The following is a 16,729-nucleotide window of genomic DNA, read 5'->3' as shown; positions in this document are numbered from 1 at the left end:
TGACCCCATCCCTACACAACCAAACTTCTCTATACTCTTCCCGGATAGCTGTCCTTGTTCCCACTGTCTGTGCATTTCCTTCTTGCCCTTTAGTTTGACCAGCAGTTCCCCACTCAGCCATGCCAATCTCTTGCCTTCCTTGTCCAGTTTTTTACTCTTAGGGATCACCTCCTGGGGTATTCTCTAGACTCACCAATGTATTTGGTTGTTCATGCAATGTCTGTGATTTTTGATCTGTGGGTAATTCAGCGTACTCTGCATTACCTGTACAAAAGTTTCAAAAAATGTGGCCTTTTATAACCATTAAGGGGAATGTTCCCTCCATTTAATGTTTTTCTGTGGCCTTTAGGTGTATAAGTGAGAATTATAAGCTACTTGTGGATTTCTTTTGAAAAGTTAGTTAGGTGCTGCTGAATGTCTTTATTTCTGAAGATACAGGTTTATTTGCTTTCCATCTCAGTTGTCAATAATTACTACATTCCTGAAAATGTAGGCTTTTAAACTGAATCTAGCTAGTATAGATATTTATGTTACTCAATGAAATGTCTCAGCCTCTTGGAGTTTATTAAATAGTTTGTTTCAATAGTGATGTTGGTATCAGCACCTCCACAGATTAATTATCAGACTTAAAAGAAACACACTGTTACTAATTTTTTGTACTTTATTTCCTTGAATTTCATTGTATTTGTGCATGATGAAAATAGTAAACAGAGACAGCCGTTGTTCTTTGTTACTATTTGATGACAATAATAACAGTATATTACTTTGAATTAAAGTTTCTGGGCTTGGTTTGTTTTAATACCAATGCATTGTTACTTCATGGTCATTCTGTGCCAACTTCTTTTTCTGGAGCTTAGTTTTGGCTCTCAAGCATAAGCTGTCGTTCTTGAAAATAAAACTTTGTATTATTTAAATACCTCCTTCTTTAATGTGTCACTTTGTATATACTAATGTTGAGTCTTTAACTGTTATTATCAGTTGAAAAGAGAGAAATAGCTCCTATTTCTTTAAGATATTTCATCAGAATAATAACCTAACTTTCATAAAAACCTGAATAGACCTTAAATGACACTGGGAATTATGTTACATTATAATGTCTGTGGGTTTTGTTTTGGTTTGTTCAGTTTATTTTGTTTTGTTTTTATAAATGAGAGTTATGATTCCACATTAGATTTTTGCCATTTTATTTACATAAAATTTACATAGAATGTCTTTATCTTCTGTAGAATAGTCCAGTTGGCCACATCTTTACAGCATATTTATCAACCTACACAAAAGGAAGAGCTGACCAAAAACTGGCTTGTTTTATACACTTACAAATCCCTGTCTTAACAGGTGAAAAACCATTTGAATGTCCAAACTGCCATGAGCATTTTGCTAGGAATAGTACCCTCAAATGTCACTTGACGGCCTGTCAGTCTGGAGCTGGAGCTAAAAAGGGAAGAAAGAAGCTGTATGAATGTCAGGTGGGTAATGGAAGTAGCAGAGTCTCAGGCTGGACACCTCCTTCCTGTGCTGAGGGAGGGAGTGTGAGAGTACTGAGCAGGAAAGGTATAAAGAGTGGACTTTTGTCTCTAATAACTATTTTTAGTAAAATAAATTATAAAGGTTGCATTCAACCACAACATGAGGGTAAATTCTTATATCTAAGTAGTTCCATTTAAAATATGAAATTACTGATATGGAGCTTCATAATACTTAGTTAATCAGAGAGATTCTTGTGAGTAGGTAAGTGTTCATCTGCATCTTACTGATCTTTCTGCTTCCTTTTCAAGGTTCTTGATGCACAGACCTAGGCCTTTCCTGCTTGTGAGCATGCTTCACTAATGTCCAAAATACAAAGTACTATTTTATTTCCTAATTTATTGTTTTTCTGTTTAATACCAATATATTAACTGGCTGGAAAGTAATTTCAACTTATGATGACAGTCCGCAATGTCTTTTAAGCAAATATAAATGCTGTAGATGGATACTTAGGGTACTTGGTCACTACGCAACTGACGTGAAAAGCTGTTAAGAAGAATATTACTTAGCTTTTAAAAGTTGATTCTGAAAAGCTAGAAAATATGAGAGCTGATGGTTGTAGCATTTTTATTTCCCATTTTGCTGCCCCACTGCTGTGACAGTCTCAAATAAGGTGCTCACCTTATTCAGTTCACAGAATTGCTGTGGTTTGAGGTTAAATTGGGTCATGTAGTAAAGAAAACTGTTGGATATTGGCTTTATTTGTTTGAAAAAAAAGAGTGATCTTATTCACAGAAAGCAGCAAATACTGCAGGAGGTGAATAAATTAATTTAATCATTTAATCAGAAGTTTCACCAATGCTATTGCATTGCTTAGTTATGCTAGAATTAAGTTAATTCTTGGGAGCATGCCTTTGTCTTGAAGATAAGTTTGTTTTGAACATGAGAACTACTATATAATACAAAATTGTACCTAGTAGCTTCATGGAAGATACTGTTTTGTCTTTGTGACCCTTTGGTTTAATTACTTCACCTTGTAGCATTCTCTGTTACAGATAACTGTGAATGTGGGTTAGTGTTATTTCAGCCTGCAGCAACTACAAGAATTCTTGGATAAATTCTTCTTGATTTTTTTTCTCTTTAGAACTGAATTTGAAGAGCGTTCAATAAATAAAATCTTGGCTCACTGAACAAGAAGGAAAAAACAAAATTGCACTTGCTTGATGAGCCCTTTTGGTGCTCTTCAGTGAATGCCTTGAGTACTGAATTAGGCTCCACATGGCAAGAACAGTAATTATATGCTTGGACATTACTGATAGTCATTACCTTTATGTATGACTAATTAATTTTGAGTGCTTATCTATAAGGTTAGTATTTTAAGAAGTCTGTGTGTGCAACTTCTTTCTTAAGCATGAGCCTAGGGGACACACACACATAAAAAAAGCATGTTACTAGCATCACAAACGTGGTTTTAAGATTTCAACAGCAAAATGGGGATATTCAGCTCCATTATGCAGACCTGTTCCTTGAGTTAATCCCTGTCAGATACTCCATCATCCTTTTGTGGTGTTACTGTGAATTGAGGAGATGGAACATTCTGTTTCAGAATTATTTGCCAACAGTGAAGGGGTTCCAACAGTGAAATGCATGTCCTTTGCTTCTTTCTGCAGCCAAGAGCACTTGCATGGACAAAGACCCCTGACCCTGTTTCTTTACTCCAAGCCTGACTCTACCCCACTATTCTCTCTCTTCTACCCTGGCACTTCATTCATTTCTGCAGTCTTTGTGTATTGTTTTCAAGCTACTTACCTCACTGCTAGCTTAAGGGAAGGAAGTGTGCTCATGTGCTTTATAAAAATAATATATCTGCAGTCAAAGCAGTACTTTTAGCTGGAAGAGACTAAAAAAGATGTACTTTGAAGAGATTTTTATCTGCAAAAATCACTTTTTTTAATGGCAAAAGGTGAAAGTTTAGTCTATCCAGGTAAATCTTACAGTGCCATGAACAAATGAAAAGTGGTAAGTAAAAGTAGGCTAGTAGTACTGCATCTAGAACTTCAGTAAAAGGACAGTTTGAATTGCACTTTGATCATATGATATTATTACATAAATAGATTTCCAATGAAAATTCTAGCACCAGACATTCATTGGGGTGTGGATCTGTATGTGAATTTTATATAAAGTTAAAATAAGAAAGCTTTTACATGCTGTACTGACTCATTAATTTTGTAGGTATCCTCCGTATGTACAACTCAAAATGGCACACTGTGTCTTAAAAACAAATAAATACTAGGTCTTCTGTTCATTTGAAGCTGACTTCTCAGCTTTTACCTCTAACACACATGGTGGGGTTTTTTAATCCAAGTAGCAAGAAGCTACACTATGTGAAGCTGTGATCTGAAATAGGCGCTATACTTTGTTATATTTCTGTTGTCACTGTTTTACATGCTGTATCTTTTGTTTCAGGTTTGTAACAGCGTATTTAACAGCTGGGATCAATTTAAAAATCATTTGGTAATACACACTGGTGACAAACCCAACCACTGTACCTTATGTGATTTGTGGTTTATGCAAGGCAGTGAGCTGAGAAGGCATCTCAAAGACATGCACAATATTTCAGAACGAATAGTGACAGAAGAGGTTCTTCCAGTGGAAGCTATGGAAGCTGAACCAGTAACATCAATGACTATAATAGAACAAGTGGAGCAAGTCCATGTCCTACCAGTTATTCAGGTACAGGTGGATCCTGCACAGGTAACTGTGGAACAGATGCACCAGGATCTCATACAGGACAATCAAGTAAAAGGCACACAGATGGAGGAACTGCAAGAACAGGTGCAAATTAGTTATTTAGAAGTTGAACACATTCAGACTGAACAAGGTGCTGAAGTTCATGTGGAGCAATTACACGTCGGACATGTAAATCAAATACAGATGGAAGAAGTACAGGCAGAACTTATAGATGGAACAGACCTTGAACAAGTAGAATATGAAGGTGTTGATCAAGGACAAGCAGAAGAAAATGAAACTACTCAAGTAGATGATGCAGATATGAAAGATCATGAACAAGCTGAAGACTTAAAAACTCAACAATTAGAGGACACACAGAATGAAAAGGTGGATGACTAGGACAAATAACCACACTGTGCAGCTTTAGGAATAAAGTACCCAATTATTTTTGCTAGCTTTACATTGGTTTTTGAACTAATGGTCAGTGGTCACCTTTCCAATATGCTGTCCTTAGGAAGCTGGACAAGTGGACCAAAGTTAGCTTTCTTCATGTACAACTAAACCTGTCATATGTGAAAAATAACTTTACCATTCATGTAATGCCATAGAACAGAAACCACCACAGCTTTGTGAGGATTTTAATAATGAATAGCTTGTATCATTTATATCATCCCTGGGTATATGTAAGAGTAGCTTTACCTCTTTTCCTCTTGCTATAGAAGCAAACTTTTGTTATAGATTTGCAGGGTGTCTGTGTCAGAAGAATCAGTAAAATCTAGTGGGTTCTAACGTAAGTGGATAATCAGGTACCTGTGAATTTTCTGGGCAGAGTGTTTGTTTGCTGTTTCCTAATAGCAGTCCCTAACTTTCAGGCTGGGGAAAAAACATTGTTGCTGGAGGTCTCAGAGCACAAAAATACTGTGCCTTTTCCACAAAGCTCCTAGAGAGAGTGTTCAACCTAGTTCAATAAAAAGCAATGTGGGTAATGTTATAGCGCTTTATATTTTTGCTTAAAGTTGTCAGCTACTGATTTAGGGTTTTTTCCATTAAATTTAGGAGGGGATGAGGGAGGAAAGAGATTCCATGTGGAGGCAGCAGGACACTAAAAGGGACACTTTAAATTAGGAAAAGCTCAGTAGAATCTGTGGTAAACATGAGCTGGAAGAAAGCTATTAGCAGACTCTTCTTTTATAAATTGTCATTTTTGAAAAGGAATATTTTTAAACATATAGAGAAGGATTTTCTATATGGTATCAGGTTCCTGACTTTTTAAAATGAAATTCTAACACTTGACGCAAAGACGTTGTATTGAAAGTAAAAGCCACAGGTATGAATGCTAAAATGTGAATTGAAAAGTAGGAGTATAAATATTTTAATCAGTATTAGACAACAAAACAATAGCATCCATGAAATATTGCATTATTTGCTTAATCCAATAAATTAGGAACAACTGAGTGACTGGCAATTACAGTGCCAGATCCCAGTGGCAAGAATCAATATAATTTTAATAACTTTACAGTAAGGACCTATTAATCTTAAGTTTGTTTAGAAAATACTTGTCTAGCTCTATGTTTAAGGATGGTAAGAACTTCCAGTTCTCAATTATTGCCTTGAGATTAGAGGTGTCTCCCTACTTCTGAAAAACTTTGTTTCAAAGCTTTAAGTAAAGGGAGGAATTTTTGCAAGGATGTTTCCTAATGCTCTTGGTATTCCTGTAGGTCTTGCTTAAAATCAGGCTTTTCTATTCAGTCTTCTCCAAATGCAAAATTATTTCTTGTGATTTGTGCTTTTATTTAGTCTCATTTAAAATTATTCTTGTGTTTCATCATAGCTAGCCTTGGAGAAACTGTTGCAAAACAAACATGAATCTCAATTAAAATTTCAAATTTAATTGACATAACTTGCATTCTTTTTTATGATGTTTTGTATTTTCTGAGATGCAAGTAATATGGGATGAGATTATGTGTAGAGGAAAGAATGTGATGTGATGTTAATCATGAAAGTTAAAGTTAGCTATTGGATTTATACCTGGCTTCTGATAAGAAGCCTGTCTTTTGATAACATGGAGGGGGTGCAGCTTGCTTAGCTGCATAACTAAATTTTTAGGCATTTATGCATATAGACACCAGATCTGTATCAGTGGAATTAAAGGAGCAATCTGGCTGTGTCTAATTAATGAAACTAACTTAGGCAATTTAGGTCCAATGTAAATTGAGTAGTTACGTGATATTGATAACAGGGCTGTAGTTTGGTAAGCACAGTTGGGCTATTTTTTTGTTCTGTTTGATCTCCCCTTTTTAACAACAGCTTGCAAATTTGGTAGGAGAGAAATGATGCTTTGATGTTGTGCCCAGTGCTGCCTCTATCCAGACTTCTGTTGAGCCTGGGTGGGAATGCAGTGGGGGCATGACCAATTCCCTCCTCACCCTGAGGGACAGGGTAAAAGGTTCTCCTCAAGTAATAACTCCACTGGAAAGTGTTTCCCTTTGCAACCCCCCCTATTCCCTAGAATTTCCTTCCCAAATTGCTTCTACCAGTGGAGTCCCCCATGCCTCCTTACTGCAACTCAAACTGTGGGAGGGATGATTGACTTGGAGAGTCAGAAGTTCTGGTTGTCCTCTGTAACAGCCACCTTGCCATCCCCTTTCTGCCACAAATGTCTGTATAGACACACAGACCTCTCCAAACTATATACCTATGCACCATTGGAGGAGTTCTTCCCTTTAAATAAGTATATACTGCTGGTCCCCAGAGTGCCCTGTGTTATGCAGATACTGGTCTGTAGCTTGCAATGAGGCAGCATGCCAGCTGCACTTGCTGCCTGGGGCTTGCAGTGGGCCGTGTCACATGAGGTGAATGCTTAAATTTATGCTGAATGAAACTAATTGTCTAAAGCACTGGGGTCTAGGCAGTGAGAAATGGAAAAGTTGGAATGAACAAAAACCTTTGAGATGTGTCTGGATACAAAATAAAAAGTGAACATTAAATTTAGACTTGTGGATTTATATACAATATTAATGAGAGGTCACAAGCTACTTCTGAAAGAAGGGCAGGGAGAGGAAAAGGAGCTGATCAATAGTTTATCTACTGAGTAATTCACACAATATAAGAAAGGATTGGCTGCTTTTTTTGAAAACAGTTGCAAAAGCATGTTTCATCTGCAGGCTTGTGAGGATGGAATTGGATGTCAGTCCTGTGTGAGATGGTCACTAGAGGAGGATCATGCAGCTTCTGCTGTTTTACACCTGCAGTGGAATTTTTAATTAGTTAATGGTGCAGAATATGGTAGTCTCTTACACAAATTCTGTAACTCAATATTATTTTGAATGAGGAAACATTTAAATATATTTTAATTTGGTTGCTTGCTTTTAAGGACTGAAGTATCTGTTCTATAGGGACTATTGTGAAAATGTAACATGCAGTTAGATTTTTTTTTGTTATTTCTAACAACTTCCTTCTTAAACTGTAGTGTTTGCTTCTAGAAAAAATTTAAAATTAAAGCAACCTGTTTACAATGAAAATACAAATAATTTATAGCTTGTTAAACACTTGGTGGCTCAGGCAGGTGCAACAGAAGCTGGAGCTCACTAGCTCAGATCTAGTAAAGCTTCAGCCATGGCTGGACCTAACTATGGGAGCATGGCTGTGTTTGCAACCTGACCACAGCTTTGCATCCAGTGTGAGTAATGCTCTCACAGCTCCCTCATACTTTTTTCCCTAACTGGAACCTTGACATCTATAAACATCTCTACTAGGATTTGTCTTTCCAATTCCTTTGAGAGCTGGTGGCCTGTTGAGGAAATAATTTGTACCATTAAAAAATCTGAAACTAGAAAGGGGGGGTGCAGCATGTAGATCCTAGGGCAAGGGTCTCTAACTTGGGGGTAAAAGGACCCGGAGGGTGTAAGTGGTATGCAGGGGGCTGTGCCTGGCAGGTGATAGCCGGTCGCGGGATTGCAGCCCATTGCCGCCAGAGCTGTCCAAGGTTTCATAACAAAGGTGGCTGCAGTGGCTGCCTAGCCTGGACTGCCAGCCCTCTCAGCTGGGGTGGTGGGAGTTGGGCAGCCAGGGGACATGGTGAGGTAGGGAAGCCCCTCCCCATCTCATGAGGAGAAGAGTGATGGTGGGTGGTTGGCAGGGGCTGCAGCGGTGCTGAGGCCCACGATCCCAGGCAGGCCTCCTTTGCCCAGAGTTAGTGTGCTGGAAGATTGAAAGAGGCAGTGAGGCACTGCAGAGCTGAGGCTGGAGGCAATGGGGAGGGAGCCAGTTTTCAAGTACAGTGGTGAAACCACAGCACCAGTGGCGGCTGGCTATGTCCCCTGCCCAGGTGGAGATCTGTCCCTTGGAGGTGGCACTGCCTCAGCCAAGCGTCCTAGGCTGATCCTCGTCAGATTCTGCCAATGGATTGTTGCGGGAAACAGAGGCTGAGCCACTGCACGTTGTCAGCTTTCTGTGAACATGTGTGGACTCTCTACAGCCGTATGTGCTGAGTTTTATAATTCTGGTACTCTTCCAGCACAACTGGGTCTTAAAGCTTTTGCCAAGGTGTTATGGGTTGACCCTGGCTGAACAGGTGCTCACCAAGCCACTCTATCACTCCACTCCTCAACTGGACAAGGAAGAGAAAATATAATGAAAGGCTCATGGGTGGAGATAAGGGCAGGGGGAGATCACTTCCCAAATACCATCATGGGCAAAACAGCTCGACTTGGGGAAACTAGTTTAATTTATTATCAATCAAATCAAAGTAGGATAGCGAGAAAATAAAAACTAAATCTTAAAACACCTTCCCCCAATCCCTCCCTTCTTTCTGGACCTAACTTTACACCCAAATTCTTTACCTCCTCCCCCTCAGCAGTGCAAGGGGGCAGGGAATGGGGCTGCGGTCATTTCACGCATTGTCTTGGCCGCTCCTTCTTCTTCAGGGGAGGACTCTTGTGCTCCAACGTGGGTCTCTTTCCATGAGGTCAGTCCTTAGGCACAGCCTGCTCTGACATAGGCTCCTCCAGGGGCTGCAGGGGAATCTCAGCTCTGGCACCTGGAGCACCTCCTGCCCCTCCTTCTGCACTGACCTGGGTGTCTGCAGTTGTTCCTCTCATATATTCTCACTCTGCTCTCCCAGCTGCTGTTGTTTCACAATTTTTTTCCCCCTTCTTAAATATGTTATCCCAGAGGCATTGCCACTGAATAAGTTTTAATAATTTCAATAGTATTTTGTTGCTGCTGTTATAATTTGTATGTTAATTTGCTTAGAGAAAGTATACTGGCTAAAGGGAACTTTTTTCTTCATAAAGTTACTGGTATAAGAAGATCCCACATTTTTCTAATGCTGACTTTTCTTTAACATATTTTAAACAAAATAAAGTGTTTCCAATTGTTCCCTTCAACTGGAGGTTTTATTCTGCATATCCTTTGCTGGGGCTGTAATCTGATTTATGAAAATACGGGTGCTTTGCTCTGAAAAAGGATCAGAGAAACCCACTGGCTTTCAGGGGCCATGCTGCAAGAATGGTGCTTTGTGGACAGACTTGCCTAGGGGGCACACAAATTAATTACACAGAGGTGAGGGGAGAAGAGGGGTTTTTGCTGTTAAAATTGAATAAACAAGAGATAGTGCCAATGTGGGTGTTTTTAAATTGTTATTTACATGCAGATTATTTGAAAGACATGTATTTTATCTAACACCATCTTCTTATGCTAGGGCTAATTGGAGCCTGAAGCCAAAACATTTTCAGTCTAAGAAATCCCATACTGTATTTAACATAAGAAGCATATGAATAATTCCATGGAAAAAGCCAGAACATTTTTCAATGTTTTCTGGATTGAAGTATTATTCCTTATATTGTATAATCTGTTCATATAGCTTTAGAGTGGCTGGCATGGTTATTGATAAACAGAATAACATGTGTCACAAGAAATTTGTAGTTTCAGGGCTTTCTCCTTTAAGGATGTAGACTGATGTTTCAGTTGATTGACGCCAAATAGATTTTTTGAAGTCATGGGTATGCATATATGTTACAGCATGTTTAGATTGCCGCCCTCCACAGTTAAAGAGGAAAATACAGTAAACTAAAAACTGGTACTCATTTTCAGGGAGAGAAGGGTGTTTGTGCATGTGTGTGTTAAAAAAAACCAACCAAACAACCAGAATTAAAAAGAATTGTTTTATCAGAGTCCTAAACTATATATATAGCCATGTCTTCATTTCCTATTACATCTCTGTTACTAACATGACCACAGGGATGTCGCTGTTTTGAGACAGTGCAACACATAGAAACACGACTCCAGGCCAAGTAGAAAAGAAAGGCAGAAGCCCAGTTTATTACTACATAGTCTCTTTTATACTATTTTCTAACATTTGTTCCATATAGCTATTGGTTCATAATCTGTTATTGTACAGCGCCATTGGCCAGCTATTCCTAGCACACATGTTTTGTGAATAACAATGTCCTACTTGCAGATGTTGCATACCAAGTTGTTTTTCTGGTTCGTTGTTTTGGCTTCTTGCTTCTGTTTCTCACGGGTACAAGGTTGCTTGCAACACAGTTGTTGTCTATGAGCAAAGGCAGGCTAGTTGTCAGTTCCCACAATTCCCCCTTTTTGTTAAAAAAAACAGAAATGCAGCATTTGAAGTCTTTCTGTTGGGCCCTCACAGAAAAATGACAAACACAGCACAAAGAGAGAAACAACACAGATGACAATTGCAATCAAACATTCCATTTTCATGAGACTCTTAATTGTAGTTTCTTGATGTTAGCAAGTTTGCCAGATAGTGTGTATAATAACATTAACATTGACTAACAAACCTAACAAAGCAAATGAAATCAAACCAAGTTAAAAGTAAAACTAAAACTGAAACACACTTTTATAAAACTAAGAACACAAAGGTGTCATTGCTTTCTCTTGCAAAGAGTGCAAGGATCTTCTGAAGTTTGCTTGTTGGCATCATGATGCTCTTGACATTGCCTGTAGACGGTAATGAGAGAAAATTATTTAAAAGAGCAGAATTGTTAGAATTTGGTGCCACTGTAAGATGATTGACCACATACAAAAGCCCTTGTCAACTGGCTTTGTGGGGTTTCTCCACACATTTCCCTTTCCCCCCCCAACCTTTTTTTTTTGGAAAGGAAACTTCTTTACCTTTTTTGTTTTAGTCTTCTTTTTCTTTGGTTCTTTTTGAATTGAATTTCAAAGAACCTTGAGCATTTTCCTGGGACTTTGTTACTGTTATTGTGTTAGTGTTTTTTTGTTTTTTCCTTTTTGAATTGCATTTCAAAGGGCCATGAGCACACTCAATAATAACTTGACCTGTGGGAGGATGGGGAATACCAAATTTACACGTGGCACCCCACAGTTGTCAAAACTGCCACATCTTCTGAGAGACGCAGATGGAGCCGTTGTCAGTTTCCACAGAGGAAGGTATACCTAGAAAAGGAAAGGCCGATTGCCAATGAGCAACAGCATCACGACTTTTCCCTCCTGCATGCACGAATACACACAAGGCAGAGGAGAAGGCTTGGTGGAAAAGGTCATGTGATGCTTTAGCTTGTGCTAACTCATCAGGTTGAGATGCCATCCACACAGGGTTGGCTAGCTTATCAGCTCTGGCATTACCTTCCGCTATGGCAAATTGGTGTGGCTTCTTACATGTAATACATAATAGAAATGGGTGCAGTCTTGATGTACACTCCAGGAGGTTTTTAGTAGGGAAAAAGAACAGCATTGTTAACTTCCTTTAAAAATGAACAGTCAAGGCAATGTGTGACATCTGCAACAAGAGCAGAGTTAGTAGAAAAATGTGGTGGTACAAAGGACAAAGGTATAACAATACATGGAATGAAACAATAAGCTTACTTAAGAAAATACATCATCAATTGCTTAACCACTCTGCCATCACCCAGGGTCTGCAATCACTGGGGAACCTCATTCCACAGGCAGGGCTTGGAGAACCTTTCCCAGGCAAGGATTCCAAGTTTACCTGGAAGAGGGTCCAGCTTTCATAAGTGCAAATCAGCGAGTCAAAGTGACTCGATCACATTTTTGATGCAGAAACACCTGGGTCTGCTGGCATACTTCCCAACCAGCCAGGGCCAGGGCTTGGCCAGAGCCTAGGCCTCAACTGGGAGGGTTTCCCTAAAACATCCAACAGACAGGCCTCTATTAATATCAATTAGCAAAGATTCTTGAAATAATACAGTTCTTGCAGATAACTGCACAAGGTAATGTGAAATATTCTAAAGCAACTGGCATTATCATTTAACTTTAACTAAATAATCGATGGTATCATAAACAAACTGTAAATAACTAAAGGAATTGTGCATGTGCAGCATCATTTGAAATTGTGACTCATTCTTCTGTGCCACCTATGGAAGATAAAGCTCCAAAGGTTGTAATTAATAGTAATATCAACCAACCAATGTAGAACAACTAGACCCACAGAATTCTTGATGACAGCAAGGATCCTATAGACCTTGTGTTCACATGGTTAAATCTTCATCAGGAAGGTTTCTGTTGTAAATTTTCATTTTATCTCCATAGCAGAATGTTGAAGGTTGGGGGGGTGGAATTTTCTCCATCCCTGTTACTAGGAAACCACAACAACCAGGTACTCAAGGACCATTAACTCTTTTGTAAGAGACAAAGGCTATGGCTGGATGTGGTAAGGAGAGGAGGAATCTGACCATTAGGGACTTCTCTTGCTCGCTGGGCACCGGAGAGAGAAGAGGGAAACTGCTGACTTCCTTTGGCTGTGACCGCGGAAAGTCTGGCTCTGCACTGCCTTCTCCTCCTGGCTGGGTGAGCTCTCGCTTGGGAAAGGGCACAGGATTCTCACCCTTTTCCCCGCTGGGGACGCCCACCTCCCCGGCTGTGCTTTGCAGCAACTGCGGAGAAGCCCAGCTGTCCCTGCCCCCGCCTGTCGCAACGCACTGCAGCTTCTTCCATAACTGCAGAGTTTCTGCCACCTTTGCTGGCTAGCCCAGGTGAGCTATTCCTGCCTCTCCAGCTCGCTGCTCTGAGCTTCCTGCTGCGTGCTGCCCTGCCACCCAGCCCGCCCGCCATTACCCACTGTCTTACATGGGAGACAGGAGCCTTATGAGTTTCTGCTGTTTGCCAGGCTTTTGGCAACAGGCAGTAATTTCTACCAGGGTAGCTAGCACCCCAAGACTCAGTCTCGTTGCAAGGTTCTTTGATATTTGGCCGATTAGTCTAATATGATGTAAAATACCATTTATTATGATTTAGGAAAAAGAGGCAAAACTTCACAACCTATATAATTTTAAGTTGTAAAGCCAGTATGTTTATTACAGCACTGGGCACGTGGGAGGTAGCCCTCCAAAGACACGCGCACTGTCAGTCCCGTATAACTCGGTATATATCTGGTTACATTGTTACACATTCATGGAATTTCTCAATCTGCTTATACATATGCATAACCTATCCCTGCTTCGTATTATAACGAGTTCAAAAGTCATTTCTATATCCTTGCACCTGCATAGTTCCATTTGGTGGGGGGGCTCGGGGGGTCTTTTCTGAAAAAGGACAGGAGATCTTTCTGGTTTACGCATGCGTTCTGAGTCTGGTCAAAGGCAAATAAACAACATATTTGATTTTTTTGCCAGCGTGGAGGTTCCATGAGTATCATAGTCCTTGTTTGGCAAACACAGTGAATGTTAAGTAAACAATACTCTGTTTATTAAGTTATCAATCTTGTCTATCAAGTAGTCTCTACAAGTTATTTTTTAGCTTCTGATTCCCTTGTATCAATTAGACACAGAAAATAACAAACATAGAAACATACAAACATAAAACAGGTTTACATACATACACACACAATAAAGACATAATTGCAAAACTATAATAGCTAAAATGCAATTATGGAGGAAATGCTTGCAAAAACTATAAAAATAGCTAAAATGCAAGTTACAGAAAGGTACCTATTCTTATTATTATTAGCTATCCAGAATAATACAATTTAGGAAGCCAATGATTTTACCAAAATCCAATTTTGGTGCTGGGATACATCAGAATCCGCTCTCAATCTTGCAAGAAGTTACCACAGAGCTGCATCCAGACTCTGGGGAGAAGTCCTCCACACATCTTCAGAGAGCATGTAAGAGACTTCTACCTCTGGGATATTTCTGTGAGTTTTTATAGAGTAAAAGTGTGCTTTGTTGGTCAGAAAGTGTTTATTTTCCACATTCTCTCTTCATTCCAACATATGACTTACGGTCTATGGTTTTAGACTTTCGGGCACCAACAGATAACCCCAGCTAGGCTGTTAACCTAACTGGAGCCATCCATCTCCTGCAACCGAGCAAAGAGAGAGAGAAGGGGGGGAACGTCCTGCCACACCCACGTGAGACAAGGAGGTGACCTCGCGCCACAGCGCCACCTGCAGCTGCTCGGGAGTCATCGCACCTGCCCTGCCCGGCTGTGTGCTCAACAGCGCCCCTGCTGGCTTTGAACGTAACTACACCAAAGGGAAGGGTGTCTGGCAGCCCAGAGCAGGCTGCCACCAGGTTTCTGGGTTTTGTTGTTGCTACTGTTGTTTTTTGCTTCTTTATTTCGTTATACATACTAGTAAAGAACTGTTATTCCTTTTCCCATATCTTCCCCTGAAAGCCCTTGATTTCAAAGTTATAATAATTCAGAGGCAAGGAGGGTCACATTCTCTATTCTAAGGGAAGTTTCCACCTTTTCTTAGCAGACACCTGTCTTTCAAACCAAGACACAGAATTGTGTTCTTTAAAATAAATGAGCATAACATAACAAAAAGTAAACCTTACAAAACTTAAAGTTAACATCACCAAAAATGAATAGAATTCAATCTTAATAGAACTTAACAGAACATAAAGTTAATAAATATTAAATTGACCAACACTTAAAGCAATCAGACTTAGCCTTACTTGAACTCAAGCTTAATGGAATTTAAGATTAGCATCACTTAAATTTAACGTGACTTAAACTTAACATGATGTACTTTTAATAAAACTTAAACTCACTTAAATTAACAGAACTTAGCTTCTATAGCACTTAACAGGTAATTTAAACTATTCACTATAACACAGCACAAAACATCTCCAGGCAAAACAGAATGTCTCTGTGCTCCAGGTAATTTTCAGCTATTTATAGTAGATGTTTGTTTCTAAGTAATTGTCTTTAATACACTGAGAGAGAATGTGAGTGCACAGATATAAACACAGGACACAGGAGAGAAGATAGTAAAACTTCCCTCTGTTTGTTTCAGGTGCAGGTATTTGTATCCCAGAAACTCTTGGAACTTTGCCTTCAATGCAGAATAAAACTTCTGTTCCTCTGGAGGTCCTGGTTAGAACACCACAAGAAAAAAATGTGTAAAAATGTGTGGTCCTGTCTCTTTAACTGCACCCAGCCGCAGAGAGAAACGCGGGTTGTTTTGAAAACATTTTCCCCAAGCCTCGCTCCGGGGGAGGATTCGTCGCCCGGCAGAGACTGTGTGCTGGACGGGGGGTCGGAGTGAGCTCTGTTCCCGTTTTTTTTTTCCATTCTTCTTCTTTTTTTCCTCGTTTGGACCCCTTCTCTTCGATCTGCTTTGCCACCCGGAGACCCAGGAGGGCCAGAGGACAGCAGAGCTCTCCAGGGAGCTCCACCCGGCCCCGGGTGGGGGGCGAGGAGGAGAGGGACTGCGTCTGAGAAAAGGACTTTTTTAATCAGGTTGAATAACTGCCTTTCACCTTGTTTTTTCCCCTTCCCCTGTGCCTTGCAGGGCACTCTGCGTGGTTTTGTTAAATAAATAGTTTTTTCTTCACTTCCATCTAAGAGGTTCTGTTGTGGGTGGGGGAGGGGGTGTCAGGGCCCTTCACTCTCGGAGGAGAGAGTCTTATCATTAACCCGGGACATATTTGGCGCCCAACGTGGGGCCTTGATTACTTGTTCTACACCTTTTGTGGGGTTAGAGAAAGTGAAGAAAAAACCCTAATAATTGCATTCTGGTTTTAAACGCTTGGTATTGAATTACAGCCATCAGTAGTCACTATGCTGTTTGATGGGAGGTTGTTTGATGTAATACTGTCTGTTTGGCACATAGTTTTGTTTCCCTACCAACAGGTAGGGGCAATCCTGTCCCTAATGTATAATTTCCACCAATCAGGGACACGACTCCGGCTTGTTATAGTAATGTGTGTGATACTGACGATCTGTAAGAAGGTATGGGAAACAGTTAAAGATGTACATGCTCTGTTAGTTTCCTCCTCTAGTTTTAGTAACCTGTTTTGGAGTTTTGTTAGTAATATTACCCAACCTGTTAGAGAAGTAGAGGGTGAAGCTTCCTGGCTCCTCACCCATCTCTTTCCCTTTAAATCTGGTATATCAGCTTTTGAGAATATTCAGTTTCCCCTGGATGTTAAAGAGACCATTTTCCTGGTAGTACTGGTGCTTTACCTAGGAGTTTCCGTGTATATGATGTTCAGTGTTACCAGAATGAGGGCTGAGAAGTCCAGAGGGGCTGAGCAGGAGCAGGCACCTAATCCAGATGTGAGGAAATTTGAATGGTGTG

General features: G+C 40.0%; 1 protein-coding gene across 2 annotated transcripts in view; it reads left to right on the top strand.

Moving 5' to 3' along the window:
• Positions 1–9,600, top strand: part of LOC146425413 (zinc finger protein 131-like) — a 37,791-nt gene extending 28,191 nt beyond the window's left edge. For both annotated transcript variants that reach the window (XM_085041603.1, XM_085041602.1), the window contains 2 exons: positions 1,336–1,466; positions 3,931–9,600. In XM_085041603.1, the coding sequence (XP_084897729.1) occupies positions 1,336–1,466; positions 3,931–4,593 (794 nt within the window). In that variant the 3' untranslated portion in view covers positions 4,594–9,600. The remainder of the gene's footprint in view (positions 1–1,335; positions 1,467–3,930) is intronic.
• Positions 9,601–16,729: the final 7,129 nt, after the last annotated feature.

This window comes from Lichenostomus cassidix, chromosome W (genome assembly GCF_008360975.1).
Source record: "Lichenostomus cassidix isolate B80296 chromosome W, HeHo_3.0, whole genome shotgun sequence".
Classification (NCBI taxonomy): Eukaryota; Metazoa; Chordata; class Aves; order Passeriformes; family Meliphagidae; genus Lichenostomus; species Lichenostomus cassidix.
Note: the sequence above shows the minus strand (reverse complement) of the source record. Positions and strands in the feature narration are given on the sequence as shown.